The sequence below is a fragment of the Ictidomys tridecemlineatus genome, chromosome 11, assembly GCF_052094955.1.
Source record: "Ictidomys tridecemlineatus isolate mIctTri1 chromosome 11, mIctTri1.hap1, whole genome shotgun sequence".
NCBI lineage: Eukaryota > Metazoa > Chordata > Mammalia > Rodentia > Sciuridae > Ictidomys > Ictidomys tridecemlineatus.
In genome coordinates, this window is record NC_135487.1 from 35,222,581 (window position 1) to 35,245,491 (window position 22,911).

The window sequence follows — 22,911 nt, forward strand, 5'->3', positions numbered from 1 at the left end:
ATGAGGGGCTCTCTGCATCCTCAGGTAGGCACCTCTGCCACTGCCTTAGCATCTCTGGGCCAGAAAGAGTGGCCATTTGGAATGAAGAATTGAATGCACAGATTCCTGGGCCTCTGGGGGCTGAATTTTGCTCCTTGCAGGGGAGGAACTGCAAGCTTTCACCACCCTATCCAGCAGCAAGGGACCCTCTATATCAAGCCAGCAGTCTTGGGAAGGGGAAGTGCACCACCACCTGACCTCAGGGGGCCATAAGAGGACTCTGCTGGAACTAACTTTGTGGACCAGCCCTCTGCCTCTGAGCTCCTTTTCTGATCACCTCCCTGCAGCTTCCTCCCTTGTCCCCTCTGGCTTCCTCCCTCCCCTGGCACATGCCAGGCCTGCTCCTGTCTTAGAGCCTTTGTGCCCCTGGTTCTCATTCCGGGATGCTTCCCCGACCCTGGGGCTCACCTCACTTCCTTCGTTTTTTTCCCCCAAAAGTTATCCTATGAATGCAGGGCCTTCTGGGGCCACTATACATTTATTTGATCGTATATCCCTTCCTTGTATGAACCTTTCTTTGGCTTTGAATTGTTTGCAGAGCATTTATCCTTATCTAAGGTACTGTGCAGTTTTCTTGTTTGATTTACTATTTCTCCTATGAGGATGCCCACCCAGGAGGGCCGGGATTTGTGCTGTTTTGTTCACTACTGTGTTTTAGCTGCCACACAGTAGGTGCCACTAATATGTATTAATATGTATTAAGTGAACAAATGAAGCAAAGACTCCAACTCAGCCTCTCCTCCCCACACAAAAGCCACTGTTACGGTCTGTTCTTGTCTAGATGCTGGAAAAGTCTTCTCCTAGACTCGGCTCCACCCTGACCCAGCCTCCTCCCAGACTCTAATCTCTTCCCTTATTCTCAGCCTCCTATCTTAACCTCCAGCTTCCTCCCAGACCCTCAGCCTTCACCCTGACCTCTAGCCTCCTCCCAGGCCCTCAGCCTCCTCCCTGACCCAGGCAGTGAATGGGGCCTTCACATAGCCTTTTCTGGACTTGGGAGTCAAGAAGAGAAGTCATGGTGCTTTGGAAAACACATGTTCTTTTAAGGAAGAATTTTTTGTTTTCATTTCAAACAGCCCTGGCTGGTGACGAGTGGTGAGGAGAGGTGCCCTGTTTTCCATCCTGACACCTATTTCCAGGTGGGGGCAGGGAGGCCTCCAAACCTGAAATGTTATTTCAAACCCTTTCCGGAGCCTTTAGGCTCCATTTCCAGCCCACATGCCTCAAAGCAAAGCACCATTTCCCATTACGTCGTCGTGTTGCCCTTTCTGGTCTGAGCACCTTTCAAAGGAGGGAAGACCCGGGCTGCTTCAACACTCCCTCCTGCCCCCCGTAAATAAAGTCTCGGAGCTTAAATAAACAGCCTTGCTTGGGTACCGATGGTCACACTCCTGATAGGCCAGCTCGTCAAGGGCAGCAAACTCAGGCGGTTCCTCCCTGCCCTCCAGAGAGAGATGAAACTGGTGTTTGGCAAACACTCTGGGCCTGCTTTCTGCCATCTGAGGCACATTCCAAAAGGAGCAGGCCAGGCGAAGCCTTGTCATCTGCCAGGGTGCAGACGGAGATGGATGACGCCCTCCCTGCCAGAGAAGGCCACATTTGAGACACTCCCAGATAGCCAGCTGCCACTTTATTAACAGCAAAGATCCCCATCTGAATCAGGCTGGGAAAGAAAATATTTATCCTTGCTTGTCAGAGGACCTTCATTTTTCTTCAGGGGGAGCCAGCTTTGGTTCAAGTCCAGGGCTCAGGGAGTGTGGCAAGTCTGTGGGGCCACTCCAGGCCTTGCAGCAGCCCCAGGGTGGATGCCCCTCCAATGTCCTCAGGGCAACTCTGGATGGGAACAGGGGTGGTGGCCTCAGGAGAGCTGTGCATGGGGAGTGCAGGGGAGTCAGGACACCAGAAACCAGAACATGCCCTGGCACCTATTAGACAGTAAATGACGGACCTACGTGTAGGAGTGGGGCTGCCCTCAGAGTCAGGTGGACAGAAAGCGTGGGTTAGTTAGAGAAGCAACTTTGTGCTGAGTTAGAAGAAAATAAACTTTGCACTGTCAGAAATGTCAGCACTGGAGCTGAGTCTGTCATCTTAACTAGGCATATATTAAAATCAGTTTATGTCATTACTTTGTGGGTGGTTATTATTTTGATTAAAACTCAAAAGTCAATTCTTTTAGCAGTTTCAGGGATGCCTGTGAATCTGCATCTTGAGAGACAGCTGTATCTCAAGACACTGAGTTATAAGGTGTGTGAGGCTGAACAAGCCAAGTGAGCCCAGGGAAGGGAGGGTTTGTCCTCAGAGGGGCAGGAGGGTTCTCCTTGGACCCCAGTAAGGTTTCTACCCCCAACTCCAAATGAAGATCGCCTGTCATCCGATGGTCGTGCACATCCGAGTCAGAAGGCCTGGGTTCAAATCTCAGTTTAGCACAGTTGCTTAGCAGTGGTGGGACCTAGTCAAGTTTTGGTCTCTCCTTCCATGAGATGGAGCTGCTAAATGTCTCCCTCTTGGGGCTGCCTGGAGGAAAGTGAAGTAAGTATGTGAAACACGCAGCCCAGGGAGAGCTGGGGAAGTGACTACCGGCAATAAAGGAGGAGTCTGGGGGGGGGGTTGCAGCCTCTCTCTAGGAGAGCCTTGGTCCTTTTTATTTATATGTGAATGAACAGGTACAAATGCATGTTAGTATGATTGCTAGTTCATATCTGACAGTGGACCCAGGCTGCTATAACAAAAATACTAAGGACACAGTGGCTTGATTAAACAGCGGTTTATTTCTTGCTGCTCCGGAGACTGGGATGTCCAAGGTTGGGTGCCTGGTGAGGGCCCTCCTCCTGGCTTTCTGGGCCTGAACTCTGGTCTCTTATATAAACTCCTCTTCTTATATGAACACTAATCCCATCATCAGGGACCCACCTTCAAGACCCTGTCTAAACCTAATCACTTTCCAAAGGCCTCCCCTACAAATACCATCACCTTGGGCATGGGGACTTTGACATGAATTTTAGGGGCACACATTTGGTCCCTAACAACATATGGATATGAGATCTGTTTCGTTCCTACCTGCAACTGCTTTTGAACCTGTGTGCTGTGTAGGCATTCATGTCTAGTTACATATTGCAAGTTAAAAAGAAGAACAGTGAGGGCCTGGGGCTTATAGCCATGTGTGTAACCTGTGTTCAGGCTTCTGCATCCATGAGAGTGTAACAAAGGTTAAGTCACAGGCTCAGACTACAGGCATGAGTCAGTGCGTCACCTGTGTACCCCCGTGTGTATTTATAAGCCCCATATGGCAAGACTCCTGCTCCCACCAGTCTAGGGCAGTTACTGAGGGGACCCAGAAGAGGGACTCAGAGGGACTGGGGACCTGTCGAGTCTGAAATCTGGCTGCAGATGCCCAATGATTTGTTTTATGCTGTGTAAGAATCCCTGGCCCTGAGAGCACAGTTTGCCTGGAGGAAGGACATGGAGTCTGTCCTTGATATTGTGGGGACTTTATTAGCTCATCTCCATCCAGCGTGGGACCCATTTTCATCTATCCAGATGGATCATTTGTCTCACAGATCGCCTTCAGAGCTCCAGCTCAAGTGACATTTGCTTAGCAATTGGCCTGTTTGAAAAGCTGATGTGCTAGAGCCCAGGCATGCAAACGCCTCACCGTCCTTCTGAGCTGGGGGTGCCGGGGGGCCAGGCCCATGGGAGAAGGTCTGAGGGAGGGGGTGGGCATTTGGTTGGTCAAGGATCCCACAGAAACAGGCAAACACATTATCCACTCCAGCACCGGCAATTTTTTCCCCCAGGGTAGCTAATTAGCAGGCAGCTGCCTGGGCTCTCTACTTGACTTGCAGAATTAGAATGCTCCGCACAGAGATCTGTGTTGACGCTCAAAATCCAGAGTCTTCTCCAGCAGGAGAGGAGCTCTGTGAGCTGAAGCTGACACTGTTAGACTGCCCTTCCAGGCCTGGACCAGCTCCTCTGCACAGAACCCCTTCCCTGTTGGAGGCTTTGGAAAGTGGGAAGTCGGTCAGTGCAGGCACAGATGTCACCTCACTTCCATAAACACAGACACACAAATTCACCCAGGCTTAGGTTCAAATCTCAGTTTAGCACAGTTTAGCACCCACTCACAGAGAGGTCCAGACCCCACAGAGCACACCGACTGCACACAAACATTCAGACATACCTGAGATCTGCACTCACGTTCCCTGCTGGGTGTAGTGGCACATGCCTGTAATCCCAGCAACTTGGGAGGCTGAGACAGGAGGATCACAAACTCAAGCCAGCCTCAGCAATTTAAGGAGGCCTAAGAAACTCAGTGAGGCCTTATCTCAAAATAGAAAATGAAAAGGGCTGGGAATGTGGCTCAGTGGTTAAGCACCCCTAGGTTCAATCTCTGGTACCAGAACAACAACAAAAAACACACCCGCACACATGCATGTATACATATACACCTATGTGTGTGTGTGGCAGATGCACTCTTGCAGGCGCCTAGAAACACACATGTAATGCCACACAACTGGGGACAGAGAAGCTTCTTAAGTGAATTTATAAAAACAAAAATTCTCAGAAACCTACATTAGGATTCTCAATCAAATCTCATGTCAGCTTCAGAGATGAGGTTATATAAGAATGACATGTCAGATGAGCTACCAGATATCTGATGCCAGATTCAGAAATTATATGAGAATTAGAATTCTTGTAGCAGAATTAGTGGGGAGTTTTGAATAAAACTCTGTGATCCTCCAGAATCTGACAAATCATTGAGTAAGATATAGAGAATTTTGAAAGGCTCCCTCATATAATGAACACAGAACATTTTTAGCATTAAAAGTAAAATTAAATGACCATCTCTGATTAAGAGGAAGAACATTTGAGTTGGTAAGCACTGTCAGGAATTTTAAAGAGATGTTTAAAAATGATTTTTTGTTGTTTCAGGAACAGAATAACTTGGAACCAAAATTTTCCTGATTTTTTTTTTAAACAGATTGGAATGGTTGACAATGAATACAACTTGCCCAGGAGATTTTCATGCAACTACATATGTTTCTAGTCCCTTATCTTCTTGCTATAGACCTGAAAACCGAGGTCCAAGTTGGATAAGCTACTGCTTAAAGTCATATAACTATTAACCACTTCTGTGAGTTAATGTATGTAGAGCACACAGTAAGTGCTCAATAAGTGTTAGCAGCTATATAATTTCCATGGTCATTACAATCGAAAGTCATTATCATTAGTCAGGCAAGGCTAAGAAGGCAGAAATCCTTCCTCCTCACCTGATGTCGGAACTTGGGGGTTTCCTTCTCAGTTGAGAAAACACTCAGGGGTTAGTAAACGTCTAGGTCCGGCACCCAGTCCTCCTGTCTTCTCCTAAGATCTAACTGAAGAATGCCAATCTTCCCACTTTCAGCAAAAAGTCAAAGGAGTGTTATTGACAGTGGTAAGGGTGGCAGCATGATGCTCTTTATGGGAAAGTCCTCTCTGCTCAGAGGCTTCGAAGGACAGCAACCTCCTGCTGGTCTTATGGACACAACTTTCCCGTCTGCAGGGTCGATCACAACAGCTGCAGGTAGTGGAGTAGTGGGGCTGCTGAGCTCTTTCTGCTGACTGCTCCCCGGAATCTCTTCAGGCCAGGCAAACTTTGATTCTAACCACTTCTCCCTAAGCCAGGGCTGCTGGGTGGTCTAGGGGCAGAAGGACAGAATGGGGGTGGGGCAGGGCAGGCCTCCAGTGGAGGAAGGATTGAGAGAGGGAGTGGGGCTATGTGGGTGAGGGTGGGGAGGGCTGGCGCATAGTGTCAGTGTTTGGGGACTTTGGAAGACTGGGAAAAACTAGCTGATGTCAGAATTCCAGGAGGAATCCGGGAACGTGGTGGGGGTCCCCAGTAGTGTGGTAGACAAGGAACTCCCTTTTCCGAAAACCCCCCGAGGTCCCAGGTGGTTAGCGGGTGGGGTCCACGCCCGCCCCGAGCCCCCTACACTTTGTGTCTGGGGCTCCAGAACATGTGGCCGACACCCCCGCCTCCAAGGTTGCCATTTGGAACGCATTTGCAGACACATGGATTGTTTTTAAGTTAATGCTTTTTAATTCACTCTGTTTCCAAGTTGTCGTTTTTTATTGAAAAGGCGGATTCTGCCGGTGTGTGTTCCTCTGCAGGGGCGGGGGCGGAGGTAGCTTCGCCGGCAGAGATCGGAGGAGAGACCGACGAATGGCAGAGACAGAGACAAAAGGCGCAACGAGACAGGGGGAGACAGTGGGAAACGCGCAATCAGGGTCAGAGAGGAAGAAAGGAACAGACTGGGAGAGGGAGGTGCCGCGGCCGCGCGAGAGAGGCCGAGGAGCCCGGCCGGCGAAGGCCCCGGGGACAGGGTGGGAGCGAGGCTGGGGACCAGGGGACAGGGAAGTGCTGGGGAACCCGGCTCCGGGGAACCGCGGCCGACGCCCCCACCTCGGCTAAGGTCCCTGGGATTGAGCTTGCTTTCCTCCTGCTCCCCGGTTCCCGTCGGCAGGCCGTGTAGACGACGCTGATCCGTCCCAGGGAGAGGGCTGGAGGGATGCGGTGGGCACGGACTCAGTACGCAGGACCAGGGTCGGCGAGGCCTAGGGATCGAACCTGAGCGCGGGGAGAGAGGCCCCGGAGGCGGAGGTGCCCGCTTCCTCCCCGGAGGACCCTCTGTTTCCGAGCTGAGCCTCTCTCCCGCGCTGCGGCCGCCAGGAGTGGCGCCCGGGGCCTGCTGCGCCGCCTGGGAAGAGTTCCCTAACCTCTCTGAGCCCGGGGCGATGCCACTTGTGCGACCGGAGAGGGGGTGGCCCCTTCCAGCAGGGACGAAACGGCTCCGAGGCCGGGGAAAGAGAGACCCGTCGACGACGCCTTGGCTCGGCTCGGCGGTGACCGGGGCGTCTCGGCCGGGTCGCCGCCCGGGGCTCGTGTTCAGCCGGCTGGCGGCGGAGCTGGAGCGCGGGCTGCGGCGGGGTCCTCCTTCTCCGCCGGGAATAGCTCGTCCCCTCCCCCCCCCCGCGATCCCTCCTCCCGGGGCCCGCGCGCCCGGCGCCCGCGACCCTTCCCCCGCGGCGTCTCCAAGCCCCCGGCGGCGGACTCGCCAGCGCGGGCGGCCGGCACGTGGTGGTGGAGACGCGGGGAACGCGGAGACGCGCAAGGTCCTGGGGCCTCCGGCCGGGCCGGGGCGGAGGGAGCCGGCGCGGAGAGCCGCGGCCGCCCAGGGGCCGGGCGCTCCCTGGCGGGAGTCGCGCTGAAAGCCCGGGCTAATGAGAGCTAATGACTGTGTGCAAACAGCCGCCGCCGCCCTCCGCTGCCCCGGCGATCCCCCGGGCTCTGCGGGCGCGGCTCGGGCCGACCAGGGCGCGCGGGGAGCCCCGAGACCCCGAGCCGCGGGCGCCGCAGCCCCCCCCCCCAGTGCGGCCGGGGCCACGCTGTGCTGCTGCCCAGGTGTCCCGGGACCGCGGTCCCCGTGGGGCCCGAGGCTGGGGTCGGAACCCGGGACCGACACCGCTGGCCTTCGCACCGAGCGGGTCGGGACGGGTCGGCCCGGGCATTCGGGCCCTGCGGCTCTTCCGATTGCTTTGGCTTCCTGAGCATCCCGGACTCTGCAGAAGATCCGAGGCGGACTGTCCAGCACCCGCGCTGTGGGCTGTGGCGGAGGCCGCGGAACAAGGAAGGGACAGACCTGGGGCTGGCGTCGGGAGACCAGCCCGCCTATGCTGGGACCGGCCCATTCGACCACCGAAAAAGCAACTTCTGCGAACCTTATAATAGGAATGCGAGGCCAAGCATGCCTCGTCTGAGGGGCTTCAGATGGAGTCCAGGGGCAAGGAAAAAGGGCTTTTCGCTAATTCAAGTATGAACAAGGCTTTCCAGTTTGCCCTCCGAGCCTGAATCAAAGATCTCATTTTGTGGATTTAGCAGTGGCGGCAGGGGAGGGAATTATATAAAGCTCAGAGAGGTCAAACGTCTCCCTAGAGGTCACACAGCAAGGAGAGGCAAGTGGTTTTTTGGATTTTAAAATTTTAATCCAGACCCTGGACAACCTCCGCCACCCCTCCCGAACGGCCCTGGACCCGGGGCACATCTTGGCGCTCCGCGAAGCCTGGAAACTGCCGGCGGGTGCAGAGCTCGGAGAGCGGTCTCGGTCGGGGGAAAGGGGCCGCCAGGGCTCGCTGCGAGCCCATGGCGCCCTCTTGCGCTCGCGACCGGAGGCGCGCCGCCTCTGGGGTTGGTTGGGCCTCTGCGGGTCGGCTAGACTTGGGACCAGGCATCTAACACCTCAGCCTCGGTTGGCTGTTGTGCGGGGGAGCTAGGTAGCTGCGCAGAGGGTGCCATGAAGATGGGCTTTGTGTACTGTAAAGCACGGTGCGCACTCGGTCACAGCGTTTGGACACCACCGCAGTTTCCCCCAAGCTTCCTCCTCTGTCCTTGATTTTCCTGGAGTTCAGGGAGGCCGGCAGGGCGGGAGCTAGGATTCCCACCACACGCCTGGGGCAAGCGAGGCAGCTCAGGGCCGCTCACTGCGAGTAGTGGAGCCAGCGCTCAGGCGGGGTCTGCTGACCCTCTCCATGTTGTACCTGGCCAGGTGCTGAGGTTCTGGCTGCTGCCCAGGTTAAGGAAAAGGGCTCTGGAGTCAGACTGACTTGGAGTGGGGGAGGGACGAGGGGGCCTGGCAAACTGGCGGTGAGATCTCAGACGGACCGGACCGGAACCGTGGGGAGATCTTTCTGGGCTTCAGTTCTGAATCTTCAAAACTGGGATGGTGGTGCTCCTCGGGATCGCTGCGGGTGGGTCTGTCCCAGCCAGAGGGCACCTGCACTGTGGATGCTTTATCAGGAAGGATGGCAGTTGCTGTGACTACCCAGGAGGGACGGGGTGGGAGGGAGGCCCACATCCCTGCTGGGGGCACCCTAGACCCTGAACCTTGAGTAGCCGTGCTGGCTGCTGGCCTCTCAATCCAGCCACCTTCTGGAGGGTCTTGGGCAAGTTCTGGGAGGCTTCCCACTCTTTACTAGTGGGGATACACAGGCCCTGAGATAGCGGCCACTTTCCTAAAGCCACACAAGGGAACATGGAGGGCACCGGGAATGAGGGCCAGCAAAAGAGGTGGTGGCAGGTCGGGTTCTCTTCTTTGGAGAATTGATCCAAGAGGATGGCAAGGTGAAGGGTCTCCGGGCACCTTGAGGTGACACAATGGAGGGGCTGGGAGACACATTTGGGGCCCAGTGAGAAGAACTGAGAGAAGTCTGGAATTATAACCCCTGTCCCTCTGCCAGCCTGGGGGTCTGGGACAGAGGTTCTTCTTAGATGAGCCACAACCAGTGTGGGGAAGGGGAGGCTTTGGGGAAGACAGGGGCCCAACTGCAGGTGCAGGGAGGGGTGCAATTTGAGCTCAGTGGCTCTCAAACCTCTGGAGCCTCAGAGTCACCTGTTGGCTGGCTCAGCCCTTGCTGAAGCGTTTGCCCTGATCCGATGAGGTCTGGGTGGGTGGGCAGAGCTGGCATTTCTTACGAGTTCCCAGGTGATGCTGATGCTCTTGGTCTGGGGATCCCACTTGGAGAATCACGCTCTAACCCTTCAGAGAACTGCCCCCAAGGCTCCTCAGATCACCAGCTGCACATTCACCGTCCATCTTTCAGGGGGGTGGCTCTCGTTCTGACCAGTTGCAAAGAGCAATTCCTAGCCTTGCCCACTGCATGGGCAGGTGCAGTGTGAATGGACCTCCAAGTCCTTTCCTCCTGTCCCCCCTCCCTCCAAAGGCTCAGAGTAGACTGATTTTGCAGCCACCAGAGCAGAGGGGCAGGAGGGAGTTGGGGACAGCCCTGCCAGAGGCTGAACGGTGCAGACAGAGCCACTGTAAGATCCTGCATGTGTGCACGTCAACGACTGTGGGTCCTGCTCAACCCTTCCCAAGACACACACAGCCCAGGGCAGAGACAGCGGGAAGGAGACTGCAATACTCACTCAAAGGAATGAACTGGTGCCAGTCAGGAGAGGGCCTGGTGTGAGCAGGACAGGCCCCGTGGCTGCCGTCCATCAGATAGTGGCTCACACTAGAGCAGGGTGGACTGGCCTCAGCAGCGGCCCTTCCCACCTTGACTTCTCCATCCAAGGAACTTGCCGAGTGTGTCTGGCAGTTCCCCTGACCTTCCCAGGCTGCCAGCAGGATAATATATGGAAATTGCTTTGACCTCCTGAGAAAAGAGGGTCTCCAGGAATAGAAAGTTCAGCCGCTAATCCCGTCCCCCCAGACTTGCCACTAATTCCTGTTTCCGATGTCAGCCTGGCAGGTTGAGTTTAGCAAAAGAAAGAACAACTTAGAGGGATGATGGTTTTTCTAATGGCCCCTGGTTCTCCAAACACACCCACACACAATACACACGCACACACAGCCTGGTCACAGACCCACCCTCATGCACAGCCTCCGGACCCTCCCTCCCACACGCCTCCCACCAAGCACTCATAATTGCAGGGAATAATTAGAACTAATATTTGCACAGTGCCCTGCCGCTAACCGGGCGCTTCCACCCAGCACTTTTCCCTTAATCCTCACAATGACCCGAGAGGCAGGGATTATTGCTATTATTAACTGAGGCTCAGCAAGGTTAAGTGACTTGCCTAAGGTCACTCAGCTAGTAGGTGACAGAAATAGCTCCAATTTGGGTCTCTTGACTCAAAGGCTATATCCCTTTTGCTTCTGGAACATGCTACTTGGATCATCTGCTCATTCGTCCCTTAACAAATATTTCCTATGCCGCGGTGAAGGCCAGGCCCTGTGCCAAGTGCCAGCTGCCTGACTGAAACCTTGTACCCACCCTCATCATGAGCTGGGTGCTTTTTCCCTGCTTCCCCCACCCCATTTTATAGAAGGAGAAATTCCAGAGAGAGAGAGAGACAGAGAGAGAGAGGGAGGGAGGGAGGGAGAGGGAGAGAGAGGTGTGTGGGAGGGGAGGGAGAGAGATGAGATGGAGCCCATAGTGGGAGTCCAGAGCCCCCTACAATGGCCACCTGTTCCCAGGTGCGCTCACACCCAGAAATGCCCCTGCCCCGACACCCCTCTGCTTTTCCAATCCCTCCTTTCCTAGGCAGGGTTTGGAGCAGCAAGTAGCCTGCCCAGGCTGTGTATCCAGGGCCCCCAGCCTGTCCCTGTCACCTAGACATTTCAACTGATCAGGCCTAGAATCAAGGATAGGATTTTCTCCAAAATGCCATTGGCATCTCTGGGGACAGAGTCACATTTTCCTACTGATTACACAACACGGTAGCATTTACAATAGTCACTCCATCCGTCAATACCAGTCGGAGGCAGCGAGAAATGTCCCCCTCACCCCACCTGTGCCGACCGACTGCAGCTGAGAGAGAGGCGGGATGGAAGGAAGAGAGGACACGGTCCACCCCTCACAGCCCAGGGGCGAAAGGGAGATGGGCTCCTTCGGGGGCCCTGGGGGCTGTCGGCCATGACGCCCTTGGATCTCAGAGTTCCACAGGCGAGGATTCTGATCTGGGCTTTGTACTTTCTGAGTCCGTAACTAAGGGCAGCTCAGCTCTTTGGGAATCTCAGTTTCTCTATGTGCAAAAGGGGTACATGACCCTTCTCTTCCAGGTTGTCTGTGAAGACTGACCGAGATCACATTCTGAGACCTGGGGGCTTGCAGCGCGGAGGACCTGGGCACAGACACACCCCTTGTCCCCAGCCTGCAGTGGCTTCCTCCTCTCTTGGAAGAGCAGCCTCGATTTCCAAACAGAATGGCCTAGAATGTCCTCTGCTCCACACCCCAAAGAAGGTCTCCATGAGGGTGATGAAGAGGGGTGGGCAATTCATTGTGCACCTACCGCACCAGGACTGTCCCGCCATGCTCCGCCGAGGTCTGGATCCAGGGGCCTCCTCCCTTGACTGTGAGCGGGTAGGCGGGAAGAACCTGGGTGACCTGGTTCACGCTATGTGTCTTCAGGCAAGCCGCTTGGCCTCTCTGACCATGCATGAATGGCTCTTTGGGATGTTATAGAATGGCTCCTGCCTCTGGTGCTCTTCTGAGAGAATGGACGTGAACCGAAGGTGTCTTGCCAACTGGAAGGCCCTGTGCTCGTGCGCTTTCCTTTGGGAGTGTATAAACACGTGTGCTTGCCAGCACCCGTTTTCCTTGGCTCTAGGAGCCCAGCACCTGTGGGACTCCGGAACTGGTCCCAAATTCCACCCAATCCACAACTCCTCCCACCAGACATGTGGGGAGGAAACCATATGGCTCTTATATCCTGACTGGGTTTGGTTTTGCCCTGAGACAATACATCCTGCAAGTTTCTCTGCTTGGAACTTATTTTCCAAGCCTCAGGCTGGAACAGATTTCATCTCAAGGAGGGCAGAGGAGGCTGGGAACGTCCTCAGCCCGGGCACAGGTCTGGCTCGAGTGAAGAGCACCTGGGCCTGGCCCACATGGGGGAGAGAGAGCCCGATGACGGAGAACTGACAGGCCACTGCTGTCATGAGTGATGTCATCCCCCTGGGCCTGCCCTCCTAGTGCCACCCAGGGAAACACCCCCTGGACTCAAAGCGCTGGACACTGGTGTTCAAGCACTGGCCTCACAGTGGCCCCCAGTACAAAGCACCCTCCAAATCCAACCCCTGCCAACGCTGCCCAGCCCCGCTCCATCAGTCAGCTCAGCCACCTGGCTCTCAGAATCTCCAGTGTCACCTGGTGCAAGCCATCTCAGCACCCCTGAGCACTGCCAGTCCCATCCAGGCCAGCCTCACCCTCCCGACCCATCCCTCCCTTTCTGCTTGGCTTGTAGGGACAGATGTTGTAGATTTGGGCCTCTTCCCTTCCCTCTTTCTAGAGTGTCTTTGTGTCTCACTAAAAAGCCAACACTGAATTTCCCAGACTGGCCTATCAAGAGAGCTAGGGATCTGATGTGGATTCTGCCAAGAGCTGTCTATTCACGCAGAAGTGAACCAAGTGTGTGTGTGTGTGTGGGGGGGGGAGGTGCAGAGAGTGGGGGAAGGAGGCATCCATTTAAAACATTTATAGAAACAAACATATGCAAACTTAGAGTATAGAGTACCTCTATGTCCCCCCCAACCCTGCTTCCCAGTTATGACCATCTCCCCAATTTTGTATGATCTATTCAAAGAATTTCCTCACCACATGTTTTTGGCTGGAGACGAAGCCTGTCAGTGCCTCCACACCGAGGTGTGCGTTCAGCTGGTGTGGACATGCGATGAGCCTGGCTCTGGAGCCAGAAGCTGGAGCAGCGGCTTCCTGATTTGGCAGATGGCTTCCTGATGGTTTGCAAAAGGAGAGGCCACCTTGGTGGTCTAGTTCTGCAGTCAGCTTGGGGAGCTTGTCCTGAAGATGCAGCCTAGAATCTGTTTCTTCAGCTTTCCAAATATTTCTGTAAGTCATTCAATACCATTAGTGCATTTCTTTGTGTTTAAACTATCCAGAGAAAATTCTGTCTCTGCAGTTAGAAGCTAAGGAAGCCCCAACCTACTCTGTCCTTCACTCGGTCTAACCCTGCTTCAAACTGGTCCAACTTTAATCCTTCATTCCAACTTCCAGGCCTGTGGAATCCAAGTCAAGGTTCAAGTCTAGCCTAACCAACCAGCCCCAACTAACACAGCCCTGACTCACCTCCTTCCAGCCAGCCCATCTGAACTCAATCAACTCATCCCAAACCAGCCCATACCAACTCTTAACCTAAAAAAAAAACACCACATTTTATTTCCAACCCCATCTATATGATCCCCTCCAACTCAACCTACCCAATGAATCTCAACCCACTCATTCCATGTAGCACAGCCCAAGCAACTTCATAGGTACATACCAGATCTCTTTTGGAAGCCACTGCACATGAGCAAAGAGAACTTGAACTTTTCTACAGATGCGAGGCTGTAATCTCTGCTTAGCGTCTCTTCCTTTCCTTTCTGTTTCCTTTTTCCCATTTCTTTCCCCACCATAGACCCTGCTTCCTTGCTTATGTGCTTTCCCTTTGGCTATCCAGTGTCCCTACAGTGATTTCTGGGTATTCAAGACACCCAGGGACACACTCCACACCGTCTCAGCTCTGCCTGCCTAGAGACTGCCCCCGGAACCTCTGCTGTTACACAGCCTATTCGTTAGCAGGTGGGATATCTCTAATCGGAATCTAAAGATGTCCTGCCCTGATCTCGGGAACTCCTGAAGATACTGAGACATGGCTCCTGTGATTGTGTTATATGGAACACTTCACTGTAAGTCAGGGATATTATCCTGGATTATCTGGGTGGTCCCAGAGTAATCACATGAGCCCTTAAAATGCAGCAAGCTTTCTCCAGCTGCCAGCAGAGCAGAAAGTCAGAGACACACAGAGGGAAACTTAGAGGTACTTGAAGTGTGACAATGACTTGCCACACGGTTGCTGGCTTTGAAAATGGAGGCAACATGTGCGAAGGCATGTGTGTGGCCCCGGGAAACTGTCAGCAAGAATCAGGGAATGCAGATCTACAACTGCAAGGGGCTGGATTTTGCCCACCCTCTGGACGAGATTGGAAGTGCCTTCTTCCCAGCACCGCCCAGAAGACTCCAGCCAGCACCTTGACTGGGTCTGTAAGACCCGAGCAGAGGACTCAGATAGCCCATCTGGATTTCTGGGCTACAGAACTGTGAGATAATGAATGAATGTTTCTGTAAACTGCCGACTTCATGGTGATTTGTTAAGTAGCAATAAAACGAAAATGCCTCATCTGTGTCCACTCTCTCAGAATTAACTCAATTTTCCCCCTAATCAACCTGAAGGATTAATTATTATAGAATGGGGCAAGGTCAGATACACCTGGGTTCTATCCTGGCTCAGTCACCTACTAGCCAGGTGACTTCAGTCAAGTTAAATAATCTTTCTAAGCAGAGCTTTTTTTTTTATCAGTAAAATATAAATATAATAAGTTTCCTGTTCCATTTGCTTAGAAGATTAACTGTAGCACACATTGGGTGCCTGACCACAGTAAGGACTTAAATGGTATTTTTAGTTGTTTGCTATCGTAATTAAATAATAACAAGTAATCAGCTCAAAGATACTACAGAAAGTGATGCTAGGTATTTCACTACCACTATTCACAGCAGGACAATTTTTATTAATTTGTATATTTTAGTGGACACATAGCTGTACATATTTATGGGGCACAGCGTGGCATTTCAATATGTCTGTAATATGTAATGATCAGGTCAGGGTCATTTGCATATCGATTACCTCAGATATTTCTTTGTGTTAGGAACATTCAAATTCCTCTCTCCTAGCTGTTTTGAAATATTCAATTGATGGTGGTCCACCACAATTATCCTGCCAAGCTGTAGAACATTATCCAAGTACCCCGGCACCCACTAACCATCCTGCCTCCATTCCCCACCCTCCACCCCTTCCCAGACTCTGGTAGCCAGGACGATTCTACTTCTAACTGTTGGGTGTTTCTAGTAGCACACCCCTGACTTAATGCAGAGGATGAGCTCCTGAGGGCGCTGAGTTCACTCTGCTGAGGAGGGTGCTCTGCAGATCCCCCATCCAGGCACCCCTTACCTACCTGGGTGAGGTCTTGGATCTGTCAACTGGAAACGCTAGGAGCCCAGGCTGCAGGAGGAAGGAACTGAGCAGTGAAAATGGCCTGAGGCTAAAGAGATAAATCCGTGTGGCACCTGGAGATGAGCCCACCTGGTCTGCGGTGCGGACCACAGGAACTGCGGAGCCCAGCCCTGGCTTCTTCCCTCTGGGACCTGTGTGGGTGACAGGGCAGCTTGCTCATTGGCAAGTTGCTGGTCAGGAATCAGCCAGTTCCCTTCTTCTCCCCGCACCTCTATACTTGGTGCAGAGAATGAGCCGTTTTTGCTCCAGAGAATGCCAAGCCCTGGGTGCTGGCACAGGTCTGATCGCAGCCCGTGGAAGGGAAACAGGCCCCTGCTCAGACTCTGGGGGCTGTCGGGGCTCAGCATTTTGTCCACCCTTTCTTCCTGGACACATGGCCTCAGCCCCATACCCAGCCGTCCCCTGGGGCTTATGGGTTTGGTGGTATCCTGTACAGATCTCCAGGTTCCTGGGAAGCCTGGGTTCTCAACAGCGGTGTGCTGAAGCTCTTTGGGAAGGATTTCTGTCCAACTTCACCATTTGGCAACCTCACTTTGGTAGCTTGAAATCTGTCATGGTGACAGGATGCAAACTGGCAGAAGCTCCTCATGGGGCTCTGTCCGTGGAGAGCTGGAGCAACGTTTAAAAACCTCTAGTCTCGGTGGCCCAGGGGAGGGACCCTCTCTGGGCCTCAGTTTCCCCCTCAATCAAGACCTAAGCTGCCTTCTAAGGCCTTTTTTTTTCTTTTCAAAAAAACCCAAGGAAAGAGAGGAGGTGCTAATAACAAAATCACTGTTTTCATAATAATGCTTTAACAATAAAAATATTGCTCAAAATGGTCACTGGAAATATCTCTGTCTGAGCTAAGTACACTGAGAAGCTTCCCATCATGCTTCAAACACACACTCGTACGCACACACACACACACACACACACACACACACACACACACATCTTATTCCATCAGCCAGTGAGCTATCTGAGGCTGAGAAATTTCTTTTCCTTTGGTTCTGAAATCTGAATACCCACTTATGACCCTGGGTTCCACCACTTTCTAAGTATCTTTGGCAAAGTTACTTAATTTCTTGGTCTCTGTTTCTCGAACAGTAGAACAGGGGTAATAATAACAGTTTTCTACTTCTTAGGATTATTCTGAGTATTAAGTAAGAAAGTCCATGAAAAATGCTTAGGTGTATCAGTCACATAGAAAGTGCTAAATAAGTGTTAAATATGATCACCCTTGTGTCTGAACAGCACATCCCAGTCCTGGTCCATGGCAGGCCATATATTTGTATAGGAAAAGAAGGAAGAGAAATTCTTTAGATTGATTACTAAATGAATTGTTCACATTTACTTTCATGTACTTACCTCACAATCACCTTCATACGTATTCTAGAAAGAATTGGGAATTCATTTAGTCACTCAACAAATATTTATTGAGCACCTCCTGGTGCCAGACCCTGGCTAGATGTGAGGCTACTTACGTCAGGAATGAGTTCTGTGTTTAGCAGGTGCACAGCCCCGGAGTCTGGGCTCTTCTGGTGAGGAAATAGGCTCAGAGCAGCCATGAGCATGGGGCTGGCTGGTGGAACAGGTGGCAACAGCTTGAGGAGCTGAGATGCCCAACTTCCAGGTGTGGTTTTGCTCCTGTTGCGGAGCTGCTACTCTGACCCCTGGGTTAGATGGTCTGTATTTGAATCCTGGCTCCTCTATTTATAAGCCACATCAGTTGTTCTTGGAGCTGTTTCCTCATAAGTAAAATCCGGGTGAAACACCCTCCCTGCTTCAAAGCTCCAGTGTGTGTGAGGGCCAGTGCTGGCCTCCGCCCCACAGCTGAGCTTTCAGAACCATCAGCTTAGGCTTTCTCCTTCCTCTGGGCCACAGTCTGAGGTAAGAGAAGGAAACTAACATTTCCTAAGCTCCATAAGAATTACACAAGAAGTTAATTCTCACAGCAATTTACCTGGCAGGTAGCCTATTTTTCAGATAAACGGAGGTCCAGACAGTTCTGTGAAGAGACTTTCCTAAATCCCCTCACTGCATAAGGTGGGGGACAGGATGCCAGCCCAGCTCCTCACTGTGACTTGGCTCACTGCGGGGGGCACTGGCCCAGGATGGAAGAGAAGCTACTGAGGACCTCAGGTGAAGGAGACCCAGGCCGACTGCAGGCAGGGGCCAGGGCTGGGGTGTGGAGGTGCAGAGAATCTCTGCTGGGAGCCTCCACTAGTACCATACAAATAAACCCAGGTGTGGGGCCTCGTCTGGGGCTCGCTCGCTGGGGACTGTTCCAGAGAAGGGCTGGGTTTCACTTTTCCTCCAGCTCAGATGGGGAGTGACAGGGCCGGGGGGCTGTCTGACAGTTCAAAGACGGTATGTGGCTCCCAGGTCGAAGTTCAGTACAGAAGTCATTCCCTGGCCCCTTCAGCTGGGAAAAATGTGTTCAAGCTGTGCACCCTCCTCTCCCCTGCCCTGTCCCTCCCTGCACTGCTTGACAGGATGGGATTACTGTGGGACTCACAGAGCCTGGCCCTGGGCCCTCCTCCTGCAGGAGGTCCCCTGAACATTCTTGCCCCCATCAAGCTCTTTATTCCCCATTCCACTGAGCACCTACTGTATACCAGGTGCTGGTGATGCTGAGGTGGATAGAACCCTGCTGTAAGAAAGAGCTCCTGGGCTCGGTGAGGGAAACTGTCAAGCCCAGGAGCAATGGTAGCCTCTGTTTATTAAGAGATTATATGAGCCTGGAGGGTTAGATGCATGATATAGTTTGATCACAAGGAATATAATGCCTGCACAGTAGCTGTTTTTCCATGTGACAGTGGAGGACAGTGAGATTTTTCCTAGGGCAGTGTGCCCATGTCACATGGCAAGGAGCCAGCCTGTCATCTCCATAGCCTTGCTCTTTCTACCACCTGCTCCTGGCCCCAGGGACTCTGGCCAGCCTGGGGAATTGTGGGGATGCTTCCGAGAGCAGACTGTGCCTGTGGTGTGCCTTGAAGGAGCAGGCACTGCTCAGCTGGCTTGGTGGAGAGGTGGTTTGCAGACAGAGATGAGGTCATGCAAAGTTCCAGGAGCTTAATGCCAGTCCTCTTTGGTGCCCACTTTGGGGTCTGTCTGCGTCCTCTGCTGTCTCCCCTCTTCTCCCAGGCCTTGCCCTTTTATTTTGCATCAATCCGGTGGATCCTTTTTCCCCATGTGACCTGAGCCATGCCTGTGGCTTCAGCAGCCGTGTCTGTGCCAGTGACATCTCTCTCCTCTAAGCGAAGAACAACACAGCCCACTGCCTAACGCCCTCTTCAACTCCATGTCTTAAAGGGACTTGACATGCCAAAGACCCCAGGCAGAACGCCTATTCTAAGGCTGCTGGCCCTGCCAGGTACCAGCATCCAGTCAGTCGCCCATCCCATGGGACATTCAGCCTGAAACCTGCTCCTCCCTCACCTCCCCAGCTGACCATTGTCAAGGCCTGTGGACTCTGTCTATCCACATTGTCTACCTCCCCCTGCGCCTGTAGTCCCTTCTCTGTCATGCCAGGCTTTCACTGTGCAACAGCCCCCTCTCCAGCTGCCTCTCCACTCCTGCCCGCAGTCCAGCCCACCTCAACACCGTCACTAGTGTGATCTCCTGGAAACACATTACCTTCTGCTGCTTCTTACACCCACATCTGGCTACTGCTTTTAGGATAAGATTCCAATTCCTTCTGCGGTTCCAGGGACCTGTGTGACCCAGGCCTGCTGATTTACTTCAGCTTTACTTTTCTGCACTTATCCATGGAACTATCACACCAGCCACGGTGGTCTCCATGCTGACTCCTACCTGAGTCTGCAAAAGCCCAGATTGCACTGTTACTGTCACTCTTGGCCCAGACAAACCCAGGCCTAGTTAATTTCTCTGCACCTGTTAATGACCACCTCAAATTAGGATAACTTCCCTCCATATTCGGTATCGATGAGCCTCACCCGTGAGGGGCGTCGTTGTCTCCTGAGATTCTCCTTCATAGCACTTGTCCTTGGGTAATTGCATATTGGGTTAAAAAGGACATTTTCTCTGTGAGAGCAGGACCTTGTGTTTTCTGGGCACAGTATTGAACTCCTAGCATATTCTATTTCTTCAAGGATGTCCCTTTTTTTCTTTTCGTCCTGTTCTCTTACCCATCAGGCTGGAAGCTCCTCCAGGGCAGGGTCCAGGCCTGGTTTATACCTCTATGCCCCCACAGTGCCCAGCACATTGCCCAGTCCAGCCTAGGCCTCAGCCAGTGCCAGCTAGGGAAGTCTACCAGGATCTGGCAGGGTTTGCTGGTGGTGGTCTTGTGCAGCTGAGGCTCAGGTTGCCCAGGGAAGTGCTGAAGGGCATCTGGGGATCACCCTGCATCTGTGACCAACTGCTTCACATCCTGAAGAGCAGAGGAGCTCATTTCACTGCTTGCTTGCTGTGTGAACTGGCCAAGATCCTGCACTTCTCTGGGTTTTAAAATACTCAGGAGATTGAACGCATGACCTTGTGGCTCAGTCCAAGATTCCTAACTGATAAATTCTTTGATCCTGGAAAAAGGCCGCATCTGTACAGGTCCCTGGAGAGGGGAGGATGGTTCTCAGGCTGTGGAAGAAGATCTCCGGGTCCTTGGGTCTTCTTTTCCTGTTCTTGCTGCACACAGGAGGGCAACCACAGCCTCACCCTCCATCCTGAACTTCCCCAAGGCTGCTAGTTCTCCTCTCCAGAGAGCAACCCAGACATCTCCAGGGTCACTTTTAGACCAGGGAACAAGGTACATGTTGTGTTCATCCAGGGTGGGTGGCGACAGCGGAGAAGGGAGCACTACTGGGGATGTGCCTTCATCCTTCATTTTGGGGATCTAATTTATTATCTTTATTTTATAGTGGGGTCAACTGAGGCCCAGAAAGGGGGAGTTGTCACCCCACAGCACACAGCTAGGCAATGGATGCAGAACTGGCCCCTGAGCCAGCCACCTGAAGTTGGTGCTCAGGAAGATATGGTGGGTGAGGCAGGGCTGGCTGTGGCCAAGGGCAGGTGCAGGGATAGAGTCTCTGGCTAAGAGTCAGTGGCTCAGTGTGACCTAGGGGCAAGTGACCCTGGTTCTCTGGCCCCAAGGACCTCGTCTGCCTGATGGGAGAAGAGCTAACAATCGGCAGAGGTGGTACCAAGATGGAGGAGCATTGATGGTGGTCTCTTGGTTCCCAGAGGATGTGGAGGGCCCTCCGGTGGCATGGCCTTCCACTGATAACCCCACGGGGCTTGGGGCCAGGTCGTTTCCTCTGCAGGTCACTCATTTACCAGGGCACAGGAAGAATCTTGTCTAATCAGAAAGGATCAAGAAAGTGGCTGCTGGGCGCTGAGGAGACAAAGGGAGGGAAGGCAACCAGTCCCTTCCTGGGACCACCTGCTTCCCTGGACCACAGACCTCACTGGGATTTGGGTTTGGGGCAGACAGTTCTGCTATGCAGGACATTAGCATCCCTGGGCCAACCACTGTGACAAAACAGCCCCAGCATTCCTCATGCCCCGTGGGAGGGTGTGCACACCCGCTAGCCCACCCGCCATCTTCCTTATATTTGAGTCCATTCACCTCTATGTGTTGATGGGGGACTGGGACACCAGAGGGCCAGGGTCTTATCCAAGTGGCAAGTAAGGCATTCATTTCCTAGTGGGGACAAGGACTGGGTCTCTTTCCTCTCTGACTCTGTCACAGCCTGATGACTGTCTTCAAGAACCTGAGCCCCCTCCTGTAGCACACACCACCATCAACCAGCACCAGGCTGCTGGGGTCCAGGTTGTCAGAAGCTTAATCCCTGCTCAGATGCTAACTTGCTGTGTGAGCTAAGGTAGCTCCCTTTCCCTCTCTGAATATAGGGATAAATGGGAGCTCACAAGAGACCAGATGTGGTCTCACCACCCAGGTAGGTGCACATAGCATTCTCCTCACCTTCTACCTGACAAGGAGCGGGTATTTCAAGTCACCTGTCCTCTGAGTTACCAGTAGCAGCACAGCAACGTGCAGTAGGCAGGGCAGGGCTTGAAATCCCACCTCCTCCATCTGCTGAGTTTCGCCATCCTGGCAGGTTGTCTCCTCTCTGAGCCTCAGTTTCCTCTTTTGTAAAAAGTGGAGAAAAGAATAGGTATGAGAATCATGTGAGGTCACAGCAGTGCTGGGGGCTTCGGGCATTCATTAAATGCGCAGCAGTGTCACAGCAGACCTCATTGCAAAGTGGGGCTGATGGATGAAATGGCCGGAGAGCAGGACACCTGGCCATAGAATGTGGCCCGAGGCTGCCTGGACTGTAGAGGGCCAGCAGGCCCCAGAGGGCTTCTCAGCAAGGAGCCACTCAGACCTGCTCAGAGGTACCTGCAGCACCTGGTCTGTCACAGTCACAGCTGGGTTTCTGGCGCACTGCCACACCCCTGTTCCTTCACACAGGTCACCCGCACTCACACAACCTGGTACCCTTGAACCCATCCCTGCCTGTCCAGGGCCAGGCTCCCAGACCTAGAGGGCGAAGGGACTTTCAGATTGAGACAGGGCAATGGCAGAACCAGGCAGCACCCAGGGCTCCTGCTTCCCAGGCTGGCCGTCCCCTGTCCGTTTCAGATGGACGGGGGTGAGAGTGCACACATGGCACACTCACAGTGTCACAGAGCCCGTATCCACTGGGAGCCAAGGCAGAAACCCAGCACAGCCCGCCCAGCCCCACCAGGAGCCACAGGGGCCCTGCTGGGAGACCAGAACGGAGCCAGACTAGGGCACTCATGGCCCTGAGGTCCAAACACACCACCCGGCCGACCAGGGCGCCCCTCGGCCTGCTCTTAACCTGGGGCTGGGCCATTATGCGGGCGCATGGCCGGCCGCGCCGGGGCGCAGAGCAAACTTAACCTTCATTTGGGAGCGCCCAGCGGCCGGAGCGCGCGGCGCAGCCATCGATCGCCGCTAATGGCCTCGTCTAAATGCGGAGCCGCTGCCTCCGCCCCGCGGGTCAGGGCGCCCCCGCCCTCGCCCTGAGCTCTGTGCAAAATGGTGTTTACCAAAGTCAATATTGGCCGCAGCGCCCGACCGCCGCCCGGGCGCGCCCGGGAGTCCCGCTGGCCGCCCCAGTCCAGGGTCGAATCTGGGCCACCAGGGCCTAGTCCTGGGGTCCCAACCGGCTCTGGCCCTGAAGAGGAGTTTAAGGCACCAGCAGGACTCAGCCAAGGTCGCCCACGACCTGGAGTCTCTGGCCTCCGTGGAGCCTGGGGTTGTATCCACGCAGGAGGAGCGCAGGGAAGAGGGAGCGGATTTGCTC

At 53.7% G+C, this 22,911-nt stretch overlaps 1 protein-coding gene and 1 long non-coding RNA gene across 6 annotated transcripts in view; one reads left to right on the forward strand and one right to left on the reverse strand.

Moving 5' to 3' along the window:
- Positions 1-14,749, forward strand: part of LOC120890759 (uncharacterized) — a 53,107-nt gene extending 38,358 nt beyond the window's left edge. For 3 of the 5 annotated variants that reach the window (XR_013427771.1, XR_005735175.2, XR_013427774.1), the window contains one exon: positions 11,637-14,749. This is a non-coding gene — a long non-coding RNA (uncharacterized LOC120890759). The remainder of the gene's footprint in view (positions 1-11,636) is intronic. The other 2 variants (XR_013427773.1, XR_013427772.1) reach the window with 2 other exon arrangements.
- On the reverse strand, positions 6,093-8,217 carry LOC144368157 (uncharacterized). Its single transcript, XM_078026798.1, has 3 exons — positions 8,077-8,217; positions 6,793-7,877; positions 6,093-6,576 (listed from the first exon to the last, which is right to left on the reverse strand). Exons 1-3 carry the CDS (start codon positions 8,215-8,217, stop codon positions 6,114-6,116), a joined length of 1,689 nt encoding a protein of 562 aa, XP_077882924.1. The 3' UTR covers positions 6,093-6,113.
- Positions 14,750-22,911: the final 8,162 nt, after the last annotated feature.